This window comes from Neopelma chrysocephalum, unplaced genomic scaffold, assembly GCF_003984885.1.
Source record: "Neopelma chrysocephalum unplaced genomic scaffold, ASM398488v2 Primary Assembly neopelma1_44, whole genome shotgun sequence".
Taxonomy (NCBI): Eukaryota; Metazoa; Chordata; class Aves; order Passeriformes; family Pipridae; genus Neopelma; species Neopelma chrysocephalum.
The window spans coordinates 8,771,002-8,790,757 of record NW_020897703.1 but is presented as its reverse complement, the minus strand read 5'-3'; the positions used below and the strand labels follow the sequence as shown (position 1 = coordinate 8,790,757).

Below are 19,756 nucleotides of genomic sequence, written 5' to 3'. Positions count from 1 at the left end.
ATATTTCTTATAACCCTACATTATAAACACTTATAGGGGAAATGCTGTCATCTCTCTGGTTAAGTAGTAGAATAATCAAACTTTTTCCAATACCATAGACTGAGTCCTCATGGTTGTACAAGCATCTCTGTTTTCATACATATGTGGTAATGTCAAAATGGAAAATTAAGAAATTACATTCTTAATTATTTTATTTAATTATTTAGATTTTGTTTGTAAACACTGCATGTGTCTTGTAGATAGAATCCATTTTTTACTCTCTTCAAGTTTATCTTTTTTACTCTCTTACTCTGTGTAGTATCTGAAAATTGAGTACATCTTGTTCAGTGGCTTAGAAGTTCCTCTGATTTTTCTGGATCTGTTAAGGTCATTTCCTGAGGTCTTCAACATGGAGCCGGTGACTGCCCCTTAGGTTAAATTCTCTCACTCTCTGGCTTCTGCTCCCATTTTCCTGGGAGCTGTAGTCCCTTGTGATCATTTCCAATTCACTGAGGAAATCTTGACATTTTTCTGTGTGTACCATTTGTTTACTGCAAGAAAAATACCAGTGGTAACCCATCACCAAACAGCTTTAGTGAAATGATATCTCAAGTACCGTGAATCTAAGTTAAAATAACAACCTGATTTACTCAGCCTCTTGCTGTGGCTATAGGTGTCTGCTCAAAGAGGCTGAGCACAGCATAAGAGTGTGTGATTTTTTAGGTTTTTAAATTCTTTTTTGTCCGTCAGATATCTCTTTCCTAGTTTGAGTAGTCAGTGGTCTAGGGACTTACTAAATAAGAGACTCTGTCTCTCCAACTTTTGGTACATTTTGTAATATATTTTAAAAAATTTGTTCCCAAAGCATTCTTATAGCAATGAGTTCTATAAAAAATACTACTTCGTGTTTGTCCTGGGTGTGCTGCTTGATAGTTACACTGATTGTCGTCTTGTTACTGTGTATGAGATAGTAAGAGCTTGCTTTTCACCTTATGCATAGCCTTTTCAATTTCATAGACTCTTCTTGTATCCCCTTTTATTACTTTTTACTCCAAACTGAAGAATCCTAATCCGTGGTCCTTGTAGGAATGTTTCAACATGTGTCCAACTACCCTTGCTACCTTTTCAATATGTTTCTTAGTTGTATTACATGGTTTTCAGATAAAAGAAGGAAACCTCAGATCCTATTTCAAAACTAGGCACACCATTAGCTCTTGAGTTCTAGTTGGAGTGTTTGGACTTTTTTGGACTTGTAAAAGACTGTCTCCCTTTGACTTCACTAAGCATATCTTCAAAGAACGATCCATGGCTCATCTAGTGTACAGTTCCAGAGTGATAATTGCTACGGTAACAACCTTCATTATGTCTCAGGATTTTCCCCTTCTCCAATGTGTATCACTTTGCAGTCTCTGACAGGGAATTTCACCTGTCATTCAATCTTTTTGCAGAATTTCGTAGTCTGTTTCTTTTTCATAGTTCTGAACGTTTTTTTCATATGAGGAAATATTTTCATCTTCTGATTCATCTTGCAAATCAATTACATTGAACAGTATGAGATCCCCTTTGTTCTAAATTCTTTCTACTGTGAGAACTTGCCATTTACTCCTCATCTGTTTCCTGTTCTTAAATTCAAACCTGAAAGAATGTGATCACAGTGCATATGTTAGATAGCATATCTGGTTTTTACGTCAGACTGGCAACTGATAATTTTTAAGGTCCCATTAAAACTTTTCTCATCTGCTCATCCTCACTTTCTTCTGATGACATACACACTTTTCCTGAGTTACAAGGTTGGAGCTATTTCTTATCATTCTAATCTTGAGGAGGCTATCCAGCCAATAGAAGTTTTATAGGATCCTTGAGCTAAGACTGTAGGTTTGTTTGGATTGGGGTTTTTTGTTTGTTTTTTTTTTTTTTTCTTTTAGGGAAACTATCTCAGTGCTCTTATCAAATAAATATGATCTATTGCTTTCTGCCATGATCCCTCCTTTTAGACCCTTTTTCTCTCAAGTCAGATTGGTGCTTTCACACACAATTGTGCAAAAAGGCTACCAACATTCCGTGCAACAGAACAGCTCACGTGAAAGTGTGGTACATTAGTATTGTTAGATTGCTTACCTGCCATTGAAAGCCAGGAAAGTGTCCATGTTTCCTATTAAGATTTGGAGGGCTGAAGACAGATTCTACATTGAAAGATGTAGGGACTTTTTCTAAGATCAGACCTTTAGACGAGAAGTAAATTTACACAACAATAATGAACTAGCCTACAGTGGGCATGGCAGTCTTATAAAATATTGCAGGTATGTAAGTGGTGTTGCTTAGCAAACCTCTGAATGGTTTGAGTAGTTCATGTTTGTCTTTGTACAAAGTAAGCTGAATGCTTTTTGTAAAGGTAAAGGAGGAGTTACCAAAATGGTAGGAAAGCGAAGACCGTAATTAAAAAATGCCTCTTTCTTCTCTTGCCATAGAATAACAGAAATTTTTCTTCTTGCTGAGAATGTGTTCTCTTCTGTACATGAAAGGAGATAAATGCTCCCCATCAAAGGGAATGAAAGCATGAACCTACAATCAGTTAGGATGCAGCTATGTAGAAGTGAAAATCCACTCAAATGGAGTAAAGCAATTTGTGCCTTGCACTCAACTTCACTATAAGTACAAAGTTTCCCTATATTTACCTTTAATTATGCATATGCAAATCTGGGAATCAGCTCTTCAGGAAATCCCAAGGGGTGCATTTTCTGCTTGGTGTGATTTTAATTCTAGTTTAGTTAGTTAAGGGATTTGAATAATTTGTGATTCACTTCAGCATTGCTTGAGGCCTTCCAGTCCAGTCATCAGTCAGTGAACTCATGTAATATATTTGTTTCTGTGGCTTATTTAACCCCTTTTTAAATTTTATTTCAGAGTTTTCAGTGTCTGATCGTGGCAATGGTGAAAACGAAACCCCTCCACCTCTCCCGCCACATCCCAGTGAGGATCTGCTGAATGAGAATTATGATCATAGGTTGGACTTCAGTTCTTCTTAATAGTTACAGCACTAATTGCTGATTAGTAGTTGTGATAATAGTTCTAATTGGTTGTAAAATAACTTTTTTTTTTTAAATCTGTACCGCTCTTTTGGATCACTTGCAAGATCCTTTAATATAAGCTAGGAATGTTATTTCAGCATCTATTGTGTTGTTCGTTTCAGTTGTTCATAGGCTGCAGTATGCCTGCTCTCCATGATATATGATACCCAGTAAAACAAAAAGAATCCCAAAGCATAATCCCTATTAAAAAAAAAAAAGTTAATTTAAAATGTATCGGTGGATGCTATGTGTAAATGCAGTTTGAAGTCTCTTAAAGCTTTAAAAGCCCTAGCCAAACACAGTTTGTAGGAAAGTGAATCTTCTTATGTCAGCCAAAGACATTCTTGAGATTACAAAATGAATCTTCAGTAAGTCTGAGCAATGAAATGTGTAAGGGAAAAATTAATGAACACTTTACCAGTTGTAAATGCATTAAGTAGATTTTTCAGATGCTTTTGTAAAGGCTGATGTGCTTGATAGCAGCTAAAAGCTTTAATTTCCTTAGTAAATACAGAAGTTTGGAAGGTCAGAAAAAAGTGTAAATACATTGAAGTTCACGATGGCTGATTCTGTTCCTGTCTCTAATAGCACAGGATTCAAATCAAAGCATAATTTCAACCTATCCTACTTGTGATACTGAAATGCAGTGTTGAATACTGTTTATTCATCTTCTGTGTATTCAGTTATGATAGTCATGCATCTTTTGCAATGATATTAGGAAAATACGGATTTCAACTCAAAATTTAGCCATGTGTCTGTCCTTGTGTGCACGGATATGATTAAAAACTACCCTTAAATGTTTGCATGTAGTATGAACGAGTAGATATATTTTATCATGGGTACCTTGAATTCTTCATACAAGACTCTCCTATTTTTTTTTCCTAACATAGAGTAATTTCACTAGAATAATTTCATGATTTCTGATGTCCCAGACAGGTATATATTACATCGTAAACAAACAAAAGTCTACACAAGTTAATGTAATTCAGTAGTAAATTCTCAACTGCAGTTGTTTGCTAGAATCTGTTTCTAATTTTTTCAACAAGCTAGGAGAAAAATATTCTCTTAAATGTATTAAAAGGATGATGAATTTATGGGCCCTTTCTGCCACTCTGACTTTTTCAGTGTTGTATTGTTTTTCCATTTAGAACTTAAGTTCTCTTGAAATTGAATTGCAGTATCAAGTCATGCTGATTTCACTGAAACTGCATTTCAACAAAACACTTGGGAAAGTATTTTGATGCTGTAAAATGAACCTTTTGATTGAACAATTTGGAAATAAATGTTTTTTAATTTTCAAACTGCTTTTTTGCTTAAGAGTATTTTAAAACATGGTAATTTCTGTTTCTAATCAAAAAGAGACATGGAAGATTTCAAATGGATTACACTGAAGTGTTTCAATTCCTCACACCTGAAAGTTACTTGGAGTTTCACTCAGGCAGAATTTTGAAATGTTTAGAAATTTACCTTGAAGTAGAAGAACTAAACAAAGACCAAAACAAAATAAAACCCAAACTAACCAAACCCCTGATACTTGGGAATTCTTCAAAAGGTCTTGACACCCTCCATAAGACCTCCAGCCTCTACATAAGTGGTGCAAAACTATAAAATAATTTTATATTAACAGATGAAGTAGAATTGATCCAGGTACATTGTCAGTATTTTTCCAACATTCTGTAGCATGTTATTTGGAAATGCAGTGGTTAGATAGAAGTAGCAAAATGGAAAAAAAAATCATTACTAATCATTTACATTTATATTTCCATCCATGATGAAAAACAAGTGACTGAAGTTGTTAAGTCTCAGAAAAGGAAGTTGAGGATCAATATCTGATTTTAAAAATGCATACTGTAAGCAACTAGAGAAAGAAACACATGTATATTTGTGCATTCTTTAATTAATTCACTTGTGGTTTGAACGGGTGCCTTAATATTTTGCATATTTTTTTTTTAATTCCTACAGCCCTATCATAAATTCAGCAGCGCATTTAACAGATCAGCACATCAACTTCAGATCTTTGACACCAGCCAAGCAGTCTGAATCAATTAATCTGAAAGCCTCAAAAAGCATGGATCTGGGTAAGAAGGGGGGGGTGACACACAGGTCAGCTTTTTAGCCTTAGCCCATCTCTCTTTCTTGCTTTTGTTTCTTTAACACTAACATCAGGGAGTAAGTTCTGCAGAGGAGCTACAGTGATGGGGACAATGGTCAGCCTCCTGTAGCATCTATTTGCAAGTACCTTTTTTCTTGAAGCTGAAGAAAGTTTGGGTTTTTTTGGTGGAGGCTCACTGTATTGAAATCTTAGCTGAGGAAAAGACAGAATGATAGAAAAATGAGCAGAAAGAATTGCTGTGCAACTTTTGTGTGTCTAAAATATATAGCAAAACCAGCAATACCAAAAGTAATTTCTTTTATAGAATAGAAATTATTGCAAAACTGGACAAAGGGTTCCTCAGATAAGTTGTTTATTTCTTCATCGACAGTGACAAACACAGGCAATCAAAGCCTTGCCGTAGATCTTTATAAATGCTTGAAGAGTATAAGGTTGTGGTTCTTTACCCATCAGAGCTGTGCAGAAAAGCTTGCAGGGTGGGTGAAGCAGAAAGTAAAAGGTTCTTTCAATACCAGGAAAGCATTTGCAGGTGGAAGATTGAAGAGTTATTGCAGCTGGAAACCAAACTATATTTTAATGAAGGTTCAAGAAAAAATTCACAAACTTCTTAAGTTTCAAAGTAAACCAAGTAGGGTTTTCTTTTTCCTTTTAATTCTCCTTTGCCACACTTTATCTGGTTTTTTTTCCAAATTCAAGATTTGAGGGGGAAACCTTGAGACCTACCATTAGGATATCTTTAATTATAGATTTATGCACTTTGTTGGACCAGATTTTGTACACCATTAATAGAAAATTATTAATTTCATATATAGTTTCAAGGTAGCTTTTTGTTACTTTGTTGATTCGTTTTTCTGTGAAATGCTCTGGATCAGTCTTATGTTTTTTATTCTCGATTTTTATTGTCATCTTAATGGAATATTTTAATATAACATTAAATGTGTTTACTCCTCTAATAGCATGTGAGGACCAGACAGTTATTAATGTGGGATAAGAATGGATATGAATTAATTTAACAGAGTTTTTAAGGTAGAATTTTAATGCTACTGCATGACCAGCCCAGCCCTTTTGCAGTTCTGTTCCACTGTTTTAACTAAGAGTAATGGATTAGGTATTTTTAAGAATGGAAATGGTTCTCAAAACATGATTGCATTTACAGACTTGAGTCTAAACAGAGACTGTATGTAGTCTACTAGAATAATTAATGTTCAGCCTTACTGAGTCGTCTTCTAGAAAAGTTTACTTCCAGCTCCCATAGAAGTCACTAGAAAGAATGCTCACGAGCACCAGTGTAAAATTAGGCAAAGAGAGTGCACTTGAGAGCATATTCAGAACTGCCAGGTGACCTATACTTCAAATTCTATAAAGCAGTCTGCTCTTGACACCCAGAAGCAATGCCTTGAGAATGTGTATGAGTCACTAAATCATGGTGACTAACAAATAAAATAAAATTGGGTGCAAAAATAAAATAAAAAATTGATACAAATATGTCTTTTAGATCTTTCAAAAATTGTTGCCTGTTAGAAGGTGGCTGTTGAAAATGCACCTTCTGTTATGAAAGTAAAAAATGAAAGGGGTGATAATCAGTCTGATTGGAGGCACAAATGTGAAGATAGATTTGTTACTTGAGACAGTCATGTAGAGAACTGGAGAGACTCTGAAAGAACTGCACCATATTGTTTTATAAATCACAGTAGATGAAGTAAAATTCCTTGCACATAGCTTAAAAGCAATAAAACTGAGGAAGATGAAAGCTAGGACCTTTTACAGCCATTCTCTAGCAAGCAGTGAAGTACCATGTTTGACTTTCCAGCTTTTGAAAGATTTGAAGCAGAAGCTACTGGCTGGAATGGGAAATGGAAAAAGAAACATGAAAGTCTCAAGGGAAGTAACTTCGATATAAAGTGCTTCTAATACAAATGAAATCCCAATAGTTTAGTGTATGAAAGTGTGCTTCCAAATAAAACATTCATGTAATTCACATTCCAAAAATGGATTTTTGGGAAAGGGAACTTGTCTTTTGTTTCCTTACTTAACTGCTGTCATGACCCATAATAACTTCTCATTCCAACCTGCAGCCATGTATCCGTTATTGATTTCAGTGCATTGTTTGCTGAAAAAAAAAAAGTGCTGCTGTCTTCATCTTCCAGCAAATTTGGTAACAAAGAGGAGGTGTCCCCTCTGAAAAGTGCTAGACCTCTTTTTCCAGGAGTCATGGAATGCTGTCCACTTACTGCTTTTCTTTTGTTCTCAAGTTCTGTCAGGCCCTTCAAAAAAAGAAAATCTAACATGATGAACTGAAATAACACAGAATTGGAGTCCAGAAGGAGAGGTCTGAGACCTTAGAAAATGTGACTTAGATGCAGTTTATTTCTTTTCAAACCAAGTTGTCTCTGAATCAAGTGTCTCCATAGATCTAGGAAATCACTCACAGATTGGATCTAGAGACCCAGAATAACATCACAGACTCAGTAGACAACAGAATTGATGTAATACAGGGCATAAATGTGAAATCTGTACTGCTATTCACTTACGAAACATTTTACTTCACCTTGAAATGTGTATAATGCATCCATTGGCTAATTATAAGGTTATAAAAATATGAATTACATAATGACATTGCCATCCAAAGGATCATCAAAGGTAAGTAACAGAAAATTTTAAATGCAAGAGAATCCAGATATTATGATAGATTATGAACCTTACGTGAAAATAATAAATTCATTAAATTAGGGAAGTAGTGAATCTGTATAATAAGGGTCTTTCTGGCTTTGATGAGGGTTGATGTATACACAAGAGGCAAATCTGTTAAGTAAAGACTAGTCTATAATTACATGGGTACACAATGGAAACCCATTTAACATTGATGTTTATCTTTTCAGTTTTATATATTTTAGGCTCAGAAACCTTTGAGTGCTTAATCTGTTTTCCAGTCATACCTATTTACAAAATAATAATATTATAAATTAATACCCTCAGTGAATAATATCAGGTAATAAGAATGGGGGACCAAAAATTGTTCAGTATTGCTAACACATTGCATCAATTTGTCATTGTCACTCTCCAGAGCAAATCCTGCAATGAAAGGAACTTGGCACGTGCAGCAAAAGCTATAGGTTACTTGCCAGTAGGGCAGACGTAGTTTAGTTTATTGACACTTGGTGCATTTCTGCACTGGTGATTGGGCAGCTGGACAGGAGCAGAGGGCGTGAGCCACTGCCACCTGCTTGTTTAGGCAGGGCTCTGTGCTGCCGTGTGTGTGCCATGAGTTGTATGAACTGACACAAGTCTTAACTGTTAAATTAATGAATAGCACAATCCTTGATGTATTTCAAGAACTCACTTTATTTGCAGACAATTTAGTTTTTGCTTAGACCTATTTTAAAAAAATTTAAAAAAAATAAAAAGTCAGTGTCACGTGTGAGTTATTGAGTTACTGTTGTAGAAAATAAAAAATACAAAAGGCAAGTCTAGTGGTAATGATAATGTTTTTGTTTTGGACATATGAGCAGAACTTGCCTCATGTGTACAGATGTCCTTGTGCAAAGTATATGGAGGCAGGGTGACTGGTTCCCTGTTTTAGCATCCATCACTTCCATGGTGTTCAAATGCTTCTCAAAATTTACAGCTTCATTCACAGCAATAGAGTACAGATTAGTTTCATATCAGCTATAAGTCCTAATGTTCTTCCCTGCTGCTGTGTTGAGATAATGACAGCACTTTCTGGATCACTGATGGAGTTCATATCCTGTGTCTTATGGCATATTTTTCTTTGCCTTGTCTACTTTTATTTTGAACCTGGTGGTGATAAAAAAATTGCACAGCCTCCCTTCTACTAATCCTTGCACTTGACACATCTACTCAGTTGCATAAATTTTTTTGTTCTTCAAACGCAGCCATCCATATGTTAACAAAGCACAGACCTTTCTTATGACTGTGACTTCTAGAATTTGGGCAGGGCCAAACAAAGGCTGACTTGGAGTGAATGCTTGTACTGACCAGAGTTGGACTGCATGCCACGTTTGGACTTGTGCTTATAGCATAGTGTTAAAACTATGCAAAACAAAATAGAAAATCATAGAAATAAATGTTGTGTTGTCCCTTTCCACTGAAGTGGAACACTTTTTTTGAAACTTAAGGGCAGATTGAAAATGAAGAAATCAATGGCTTCTATACAAGTCATTGGAAGGATGATTTTCATTTTCTTTTAACAACCTCCTATATGCCCACATTTTTTCTTATATTACCACAGTTGTCTAGAGAAGAACTTCTATATAATATTTAACCAGAATCTATTTTCAGTAGTGTTTGTTCTTTAACTATCTTAAAAATGTAATTTTTGCAATGTTAATGTGAAAATTTTTTTCATGTTGTATCGAAAGGTGTAAATCTGTGCGCTCTAAGAAAACGAAAGGAAAGGAGGTGTCTTATTATCTATTTCCAACACCCCTATTTTCCATAAATCTTTATGCACAGGAGTGATTTAAGCTATGCATAAATGTACTGTAAAAACTACAGCCAGGGGAATTGTCTGCAAACACATGAAAGTGTGGCTTGTTTTAACCTGAAGCAACATGAAATTAAATCATATGAATATATAGCAATTTTGTTGCGTATCAATTCAGGCAAAGTACTGTGTAGATATTTGAGGATGTTGGTATAATAACCCATGACCACTATCCCAAGGTGCTACTTAATTCCCTCTTCCTTTCCCCATCTAAAGCAAAAACCCATAAATCTTAGCTGATTAAGCTCTATAGCCTGAAGAAATGTATATGTCCTTCACTTGATTTTAAATGTGAGTGAAATATTGTTTGCTAAAACATCATTAGACATACTTGGAGTCCCTTAACCTTGGGGCGTATTTATTAAAATATAGGCCAACTTATGTATTTAGGAATAATTAGCAAGTAAATATGCAAGATATAAGGTATGGGATATTCTGCAAGGAAGCCAGTATTTAACTAAATGTTAATTTCTTTGTTAGTGAAGGGCTGCATTCAATTACAGTTCATTCTTTTAAAACACCTCAAAACAAAGGGAAACCAGTATTTCACATCCAGAAGGATGCGGAAAATGCAATCAAGATGCTATTAGCTGCTTCATGGTTTTCTCTGAACCAGATTATTGTTATTCTGAGTGTAATTTTGTATCCTGAAATAAATATCTGAAAACATAGCCAAATGAGGACCAGACAGAGCTAATGGAGATTACTCTTGTAAGCAATGTTTTGATTCAGATAAAATTAAAAGAATACATTTTGGGAGGTCCCTAGTGAGAGTTATAGTATTAGTGGAGCCAAAAGGTGGTTTGGTATTTTAAAATTGTCATTTTGTTAGCCATGTTGTATGTATGGAATACATTTATTTGGTTGCTTTGACTTGAAACCAATTTCAGAACTGCATTTAGGAGCTAGTTAGGTTCATTAGAACATTAATGAGGAAATGGAGAAGATGGATCAGAATTCTAACAGTCTTTTCAATGTTACTGGCTTATAAGACTATTTTAACAAATCATCTCTTGAAAAGAAATACTTTCCAAAACCAAAAATGTCATGTGTTTAGGATTGCTTATGGCTGTGATTGTCTTTAGGATCCAGAGCCAAGAGCAATTTTAACATTATTCTAGCTTATGTCATAAGTAACTTTCTAGTACTGTCAGATTAGATGTGTATTTTCTGAGACCGCTCTGCAGAATCAATTTTTAGAAATGAATACGATGTAGTTTTCTTAGTTCAGACGACTTTCAAATTTCTGTTTGTAAGATCTATAAGTAGGGAATGAAACAAAATCATTTCTTAAGTGATAGGGACCCTGTGAACTGAATTGAAATGAGACTGAAATTAGGTTTATTCTGTACGAAAAGAGAGACTTTTAACACAGCTAATTTTGTTAGTTTTACACTCAGTTTTACACCAAATCTACATTGATGCAGTTGAGGGGACAATGAGCTGTGGCATAAAGACAGAAGCGGGCAGAAGAGAATATCAACTTTCTGGACTGGCTTTGTAGAAATTGTCTAAGTCTCAAGGAAACTTATTATGGAGCAGGCTGAGAGCATTGTATGAGCTGTGATGGTGACATAGATGAGAAAATGGTAACACGTGGTTGAGGTGGTATTTTCTTGCGCTGTTTTAGTGTAAATTTAGGTTGATCTGTGAATGCACTTAGATTATTAAAGTGTTAGTGGGATAAAATAGCAATTACGTTAATGTATAGCTACTATAAGAAAGAAAGATGATGATAATAAAGTAACTTTTAAGAACACTCTTACAAATCTGTTCTCTAAACTTTGTCTTAAATCTGTTCCCTATCAATGTTTTCAACCAGTGAATGACAGATTACATTAGGAACTTGTAGTTTAACCCTAGGAGTTTGGAAGAAGTGTTAATGACATGCGAAAGATGTGTAGCGGGGGAGTTTTAGCCTTGTGCAGTTTCTCTGGAACAGAGGTGAGAGGATTAGAGAAGACAACAAAAGTGTAAAAGAAGCCGTGATGGCCTCAATTAGCAGTGTAACCTTCAAGAATGAGTAGTTGTGCCACTACAAGAAAGTGAAGAAATTTATATCATGCTACCTGGGAAATTGTAAAACAATGTTATTTTCTGCCAGGAGAAAAACTTCTATTTAAAGCTAAATGTGTCCAGTGGACAGCATCAACTGTGCTGCTGGTTCTTCAACAACAAGAAGTAGTAATAATGAATGCAAGCTTAAGCATTTTTATTCTCATGTCCTGACACACAAGATGTTTCCCTTGGGGATTTTCTCTGAACACAATTGAATTGAAGTATTAAATCAGTTCTAACAAAATTGTTCTGAAAAATCTAATTAGAGAAAACCTTGTACAGGAGAGAAAAAGAATCCAGAATCTTGGTTTGGATGTGATTTATTCTTGCCTTTAAATGTGCTGAACAGGGCATCCCAAATGTTGTGTTAGATGCCATTTCGGAAAAGGTTTACCTTTCTTACCACTAAGTATAATTTATCCTTGCCCCTTGAGCAAGCTTTTTGCTAGTCATGGTGCTTTTCAACGCTGAAGTAAACAGAAATCTATCAAGGACTCCTAATCCTTCACGAATAAGTAGATGGTGGATATCTAGGTGACCTCAGAACACATGCCTTTATGTGAAGTTTCACTGGAGAGGTGGGGAGGGGGAATTAGGGAAAAAAAGTATTTTAAGACAGTGCAAGTTTACCCTTCGTGATACACACATTTTATTGCTATTCTGGATTTTAGTATAAAAGCCTGTGGTCTTTGTATGTGGTACTTCAGGGCAAACCTGGAGCAGGAAGCAGCATTTTCTAAGTGATGGTTGTGAGCCTACAATTGACACAATTTCTCCAAGTGATTTATGCCACTCCTAGATGGGGAAACGCTTCACCAAGAAAATAAATATGGCAGGAGAATTATGTCATTGGCACTATCACTGACTAAAACTAATTGATGATGCACTGCCTTCATTATGATGAAAGGGCTGGGTAAGGATACACTTCATCAGAAAAAACAGTGACCAATTTGAGACTTTGCTTTATTTTCCTGTGTTTATACCATAGAAACTGATGGATTCTAAAAAGTACAGAAGCATCATTTGTGTATATAGTTTGAGAATACAGCCCTTGTGAATTGATTATTGTACACTAAGAAACCTTATATTTGGTTTCCTATTAACTAATAAAGGTATCAGGAAATTGGTTTTCTAGGAAATTCTTTGGTGTTTTGGTGTCTCGTATTATTATTTCTCATTAATTGTATTTTAATCCTTGTTTGCTTCTTTTCTGAGTGCAGAACTGCAGCTGGTCTTCAAAGGTACGTGTCAGTTTGTCCAGCAGGAACGCAAGCGACTTTCACATATTTAGAAGATTTTTTTAGTAGCTCTTAGTCAATGTGCAAAACTGATCCTTCAGAAAAAAATCACTAAGTTGAATAGTAGTACCCTATATCTTGTGAATAGTAGTAACTTCTTGTTTTGGGGAAAAATACTATAATGGTTCAGTTGAACTGGGCAAAAGAAGGGAAATCGGTTATCACAGCTGGCAGCAGCATTGATTTGTGCTTCTCTGAACCATAGCTGGGGACTAGATTGTTGACCTGTAAATATGCCTGGGCTGTATGTTGACGCAAACTTTGAAAAGTACTGATGGCGTGTTGTTATGAAACCATTGAAAGTCACACAATTCCAATAAAATGGCTACCTTGGTTATCTTGAGCAGGGCACAGAAATGGCAATCAAAAGATTACATGGAAGAACATGGATGCATGTTGGGTGCTTTTACTGCTGCTAAACAATACTCTTTATTTTCTTCAAGCAAAATAGCACTCCAGAATATGACCATAGGAAATACTAATAAAATCTGATTATTCTTGGCATAGAGAGTTGGGGTTTTTATCATCTGTAGTGGTTGTTGGCATAGTTTAAAAAAAACCGTATCAGTTGTTTGCTGTCAGTTGGACAGATTTGTTTTGTTTAGTAATATTCCGTCTTTCATAATCTGTGGTCTTGATAGTCCCCCAAACATCCATGCTTTTATTAAATAGCTGTAGAACTTCCGTCATCTATTATTTCAGCAATTACTTTGACTTCTGACAATGAATATGTAACTGGCTCCTGTGGTGAAAATGTGGTTCCTAAATTATAGATGTTACTTTAAAAGAACTAGTGTGTTTTCTATGGGCAAACATTAATAACTTCATGGACTAATATCCCCTGGAGTTCTAGGGACATTTCAAAATGTGAAGTATTTGTTTTATTCACAAGTTAAGGAGAAGTGTCGTCTTATTTGTGAATGTATTTACTCCCTTGCATGAGTCCTTCCAAGATTTTTGTTTGAGTTTTTTCTTTACAGTCCCCAAATTAGGTGGTTTCCTTTTTTTAATGTTATGCATTTAATAATTCTAGCTCAAGAATATATAGTAATTCTAGTGTCTTCATAAAAATAGTTACAGTTTGCACATTCCCAAGTGTGATCCTCTCGAGCTGAAATTTTTCATAGTTATTTGCAATGTAATTACTTTTTGATGTTGCAATATAAAAATAATTAGAATTTTTTTTCCTAGAGTTTTAAGAGGAGATGGTATTTTTTCCTTGTGTAAAATCTTCCAGGTGATTTTCTACAAAGACCAACGTTAGTAGAATCTTAGAAATTTCCACTTAATTCTTGCTTTGTTCAAAGGCCAAGAAAGATATCTAGAGAAAGACTACATTTGTCATAACTGAATGATTGCAGAAACTTCTAACAGCGTGCAGAGAAGTGTTTTCAAATGCTATATTCTGGAACAGGATGTCCTATGTACTTCCTAAATGAAAACTTTAGTTACAAAGTTTTCAACTTTGACATGCATGGTATTTACCTCCTGGTAGCCTTTTTCTGTTTTTCTATTGTCTTCTCCTTGTTCTCAAAGGAACCAAGGGAAGGAATTGACTTGTCTGTGCCACTCCTGTTCAGTTTAGTGAAAGATGGCAAACCTAGAAGGCACTGCCTCAGCATAATATCCCATGAAATGAAAACTACCCTGTGGAGGAGCACACATATTTTGTTCAAACTTTGATATAAAACTTTAATATTTGCATTTTCCAGTTTTTGTGCATGTGTGTGCTTAAACTCATAATACTAACCTTGTATTTTGGTAAGGTTATTTTTCATTTTCTAATCATTTTGTTCTTCCTTTTTTCCCTCCAGTATTAAAATCTAATTTTTGTGTGTGAAGCTGGTGTGTAAAGTATGATTAAGTTAAATGGATTTATCCCTTTTAATAATGTAAAACTTAGTTTCAGGCAAGCCAAGCCTCAGCATAGTTTTAAAAAAACGCTGTGAACCTTGGTATTTTTTTTTTAAGTTCCTATGTACTGTAACATAACCTGCTCCAAGTAATTATCATATATTATACTGGTTGCCATTAGTGGCTGCTATAATTAAGGTTGCAAATCAGTTTCCATTATAATCCCTTGTTTTCACACAATCATAACTTGTCAAAACACTAACCTTTGGGACTAAAGTTTTCCACAGTTGTTTTTCTTAGAGGTAAATTTGGGGGGAGGGAAGAGGGAAAGGAGTTTGAACTATCCTTATAGCAAACCTTTGTCCAGTCATTTTGCATTATAGGATCAAGCTGCCATAGCAAGGAGCTACATAGTTATCATTTCCATGGGCTAGATGAAAGGTTAAAGGCCAAGGAGTGCAGAACTGCCTTGAGTTTTGGTTGCACTTCTAATTTTGACGAGCCCCGCTGCTATTTTGTTTAGCAGCATCTTTACATAATGCTGCAAACAGTATTAGTCTCATTTTGTTAGCATCTATGTCCTACAAAAAAACTACACTATGTCAATTTACTGATAATCAGGTGACAATTGGATTACAAAAGTGGAAAAGAGTTACAGTGGTCGGTTGTGGATTCATTATTTCAGTTATGAATCCCAGTCCTGAATCTGATGCTGATTTTTGAGGGTAAGAGCTTCCCTAAAAGTGAAGTGGGGAAACAATATAAGAAAATGTTTACTGTAGCTCCTAAATGTCATTAACTACTACACTGCTCTTTCCTAGGCAGAAAATAGCAGGTTCTTGTTTCATTGCAGATAACCCTCTGTGTAAACTTTTATAGTGACCACTATGCAAAGCTTAAGTTTGCATTTGTGGTATTTTTGGTATGACTTTACAGTTTATTTTATCATATAAAGAGATTACATTTTAAGGTGATGAGTTATAAGGGAGTGCTTGGGCAGGCAGAGTTGAAGGATAAGCTTTCAACCCTAACATTCATTTCCTGTGCTTGTTTTATCATCCCTAACATTACATTAACACCCTTTCTTTGCATAGAATTCATTTTAAGAAATGGTGATTGGTTCTTCCCCTCAGCCCTCCAGGAGAGTATTTTAATTAGTTTTTTGAGATATATGATAATAAACTGAAGTAAGGTTACTGAGCAAATGTTACTACTTCTGTTACATTCAGAATTTGCTCTTCCACTACTCTGTCTGCAAACTGTTGCAACTGTAAACATCTTTATTAAATGTTGTGAAATACTACAAAGTTACTATTTGCAGATAAAAATAAAACATAGAAAATGCATAAGCCTTTGAAAAGATCAGGTTTTGGGAGACCTTATTGTCTGCAGAGGGTCCTGCGAGTCAGTGAGATGTCTTGCAGATGGGAAGGCTTCCACATCTGGTTTCTTTTTACAATTGAGGTCTTTGATCTGAAAATGTTACAACTCTTCTATGCCCTGTGATTTGTCTGGCAAGATGAGTTATTTACAAATGCAATTGCTCTTCTGACAACTCAGTTTTGAGTGTGTAAGTGCTGAGGTCCTGGTCTGTAACCTACAAGGACTGCTGGTAGTCCTTTTATTGGTTTCAGAGGGTTTTGATTCAGATATTTGGACTTTGAAGCACCCCAGGTGGATTAGGTAAAGAAAGACACTTTCTTCCAGATTATTGTAATTTAAAGATTAAGGATGCTGTGTCTGAAATAATTTGACAGTGTTTCAAAGGCTTGTGAATTTAAATAAGTTTCTGATCTTTGTGTCTTTTCTTTTATTTCTCCAGTGGCAGATGAAAGCAAAGTTGGTTTGTTGGCCGGACACAAATCGGGTAAGCTGTCCTCCTATTCTGGAGAAAAAGTCAGCAACTTGAAAGTAGTATGGGCAGTAAATGAAATCAGCTTACAGAAAAACTGTGGTGACTAAGAGAGTTGCAAATTAAGGCATTACTTTGTATACACTGACTCCAAGTTGAACAATGATGAATTATGGGTTGCTCTTAGCCCGGCAGTGTATGTAGCCAAGTCATTTGCAGGAAGAGTTGTAACTTTATTTTTCAGTGTGGGTGTTGTAAACTGGAGAATATACCCTTTCGAATAAGGGCAAGTGCAACATGTCTTGTGGAGTGTAGAGACTTAAACAGTACACATTTTGAAAAATACAAGTATTTCTTTGCTTTTTCCTCTTGTGCTGAGTTATACTTCCATTAGCAGGAATATTGAAGACAACACTAAAAAATTCTATAGAGTAAAAAAAAAAGAGTGTTGGAGCTTTTCCTTTCATTGTGTTTGTGCAATAGAAATAATTTGTTTCTTCTTAAACTTTCAGGCCATAGTAATAAAAAAAATTAGTCCATACTGCTGTCATTACTGTACCTACTTACTATATAAGTTCTGCCGACCACACCGTGCTCTTGCACAACTTTCAGTTGTTGTATTAAAAAACTTTCAAGGCAACGTGACGTAAGATTATGATTTTTCATAAGATGACATGAGAAACCTTGAACTTCCTTGAAAACCTTAGTTATTCAGCATTCTCTTCTGATGTTAGATAACCCTGAAGTTTCAGACTGCCCTTTTGTAGCATGATTGTATGTTGGCTTTTTCCACTCCTTTGATAGATCTAAAAAGCAGAATTCATGTAAAGGAAGGTCGACTATGAGATTTTCGATTGATATGGTATTCCTTCTCTGTGCAACTGGGTGTCCTTTAGTTCTCTGGTGTGGATTTTCCTTATCTGAAGACCTTTTCCTGAACTTAGTAGACAAATTCTTTTTAAATTTTTTTGGCATCTTTCCTAAGTCTGTGAACTTCTTGGATTCTCTTTCTGAATCAGGGAATAGTTCATGTGTCTTGTAACGTTATCACCCCTGGGAAGAAAAAAATTCTTTTAGCTTTCTGTTTTGGGAATGTGAGAGCTTCAAAGAAATGATCTTGTCAACTTGAAGAAGCTAAGGGTGTTGCCCTTGGGTTTTTCCTGGCTCAGAAAAATTGCTGCAAACATTGCAGCATCATGCAGTTTACCAAAGATCAATGGAATTCACTGCTATGAAAGAGTATTGGAGGGGAACCTAGTAAGATTGTAACTCTTTGGCAATCAATTGTTAAAGATACATTAAGCTTTATAATATCATTTTTAGTAGTGTTTGATCTTTCTTCTGCACACTTCTGCAGATTCTCGAAAACTATGACTTTGAAGTTTTCTATTTGAAGACACCCAGAAATTTTATATGAAAATGTGGACCCGTGTTTATTGAACTTTGGCTTGTTTGCTTTACTTAGTCTTCATAGACCTCTCACATGTACCTAAGATCTTTTTTCATAGACTAAAATCAGTGCTCAACAGATCACCAAAGGAACAGCTACAAAGATCCCACAAGTTTTTCTTTTTTTTCCCTCTCAGAATAAAAGGAGCTAGCTAACTTCTCTGAGAAGGTTGGAGTGTAAATTATTTTACTTGGTCCTATCCACTTTAAATACTGTTCAAATACCACTGAAAAATGTTTCTCTCCTTTCTGTGTTCAATTTCCTAACCCTTCATAAAGAGAAATCAAGCTGCAGTTTTGGCTTTCACATTTTTCCATTCAGATATTTATTTTATACGTTTGTTCGGGAATGTGGTGTTCTTTTGCTCTGGTCCCTTTTTACTCTATGCTTTTTGGAGTTATATGTCATATGTGCATTTTCCTGGCATTCAGTCACATCACAGAACTCTTGTTTTAACACTGTGCGTTGTGCTGCCTTCCTATAGGCACCTTAGAAATGTGCTAAGGGAGACATTGCGGCTCCTTGTGCTGGGAGCAAAACACGGTTATTTTCTCATTACAAAATGAAGAGTTTCCATCCTATTCTAGACTTCAGGAAATTAAACGTGTTTCTCTACAGAATTAATTATCACCTACTAACAATCAATGCAATTATCCCTTCTCTCCTTCAACATGACTTGTTCTTTGTAGCATGCAGTTGAGTAACTCTCTCTAGGGAAATATCCCTTCTTTTCCTTCTGGGGCAGTGGCTCTTCAAGCATTTAGTCTCAGCTTTTTGTACAGCTACTGTATCCCTCACATATTACATGTTACTGAACAGCAGCAGGAGTTAGAGGTGTGCATTCATTTTAAAAAGCAATATCACAATTCTGCATAAATCTCAGACATTAGAAGGATCTGTAGCTCTACATCTGTCTCTTTGTATATTGCACCCGCAAACAGTAGTACCTTATTTTTTCCCTTAGAAAGTAGATTTGATTTTTAGAAGTATGTCTGGACACATCCTGAGCATGTAAGCATGTTCTATGGGAAGATGGCTGCAGCTTTGTTCCTGTATATCACCCTCACAGAAATGCATCTGTGAATTCTGGTTCTTATACCTGACCTGTCCGTCATCCTGCTGGATGGAAGATTCCTGCAGTGATTACAGGTGTTCTTACTGTTGCGAATGTTTTCCGCAATGCCATCATCAAAAGCACTGGAATGCTGTATTGATGGAGCCTACTCGTCCCTTTCTGCAGAAAAACAGAGTTCAGAGTGTGTGTGTGTAAGGCATCTGCTCTAAATCCTCTAAGGAGGAATTTAGTCCTCTGTAACCTTCCTGTGTGCTTAGCAATGGTATGACAATTCCAATGATGAGAATGAGAAGCAGACAAGTGGTGTCTCAGTTGTAAAGCAGAGAAGATCCCTGACAATTCACAAAGATGAAAAATGAGCAAATTTTAGCTTAGTTTTTCATGAACACTTAGCTTTTTAGAAAAGCAATTTTAGGACAGCTAGGAGGATACTCTTCATAAGGAAGGGCAAGACTTGCATATCAAATACAACCTGATTTATATCAAATATTGAAATTGAGTACTG

General features: G+C 35.6%; 1 protein-coding gene across 1 annotated transcript in view; it reads left to right on the top strand.

The window, feature by feature from the left end:
- Positions 1-19,756, top strand: part of PARD3B (par-3 family cell polarity regulator beta) — a 371,997-nt gene that overhangs the window by 185,637 nt on the left and 166,604 nt on the right. The window contains exons 14-16 of the mRNA XM_027677893.1: positions 2,884-2,983; positions 5,010-5,125; positions 16,697-16,741. Coding sequence (XP_027533694.1) covers positions 2,884-2,983; positions 5,010-5,125; positions 16,697-16,741 — 261 coding nt within the window. The remainder of the gene's footprint in view (positions 1-2,883; positions 2,984-5,009; positions 5,126-16,696; positions 16,742-19,756) is intronic.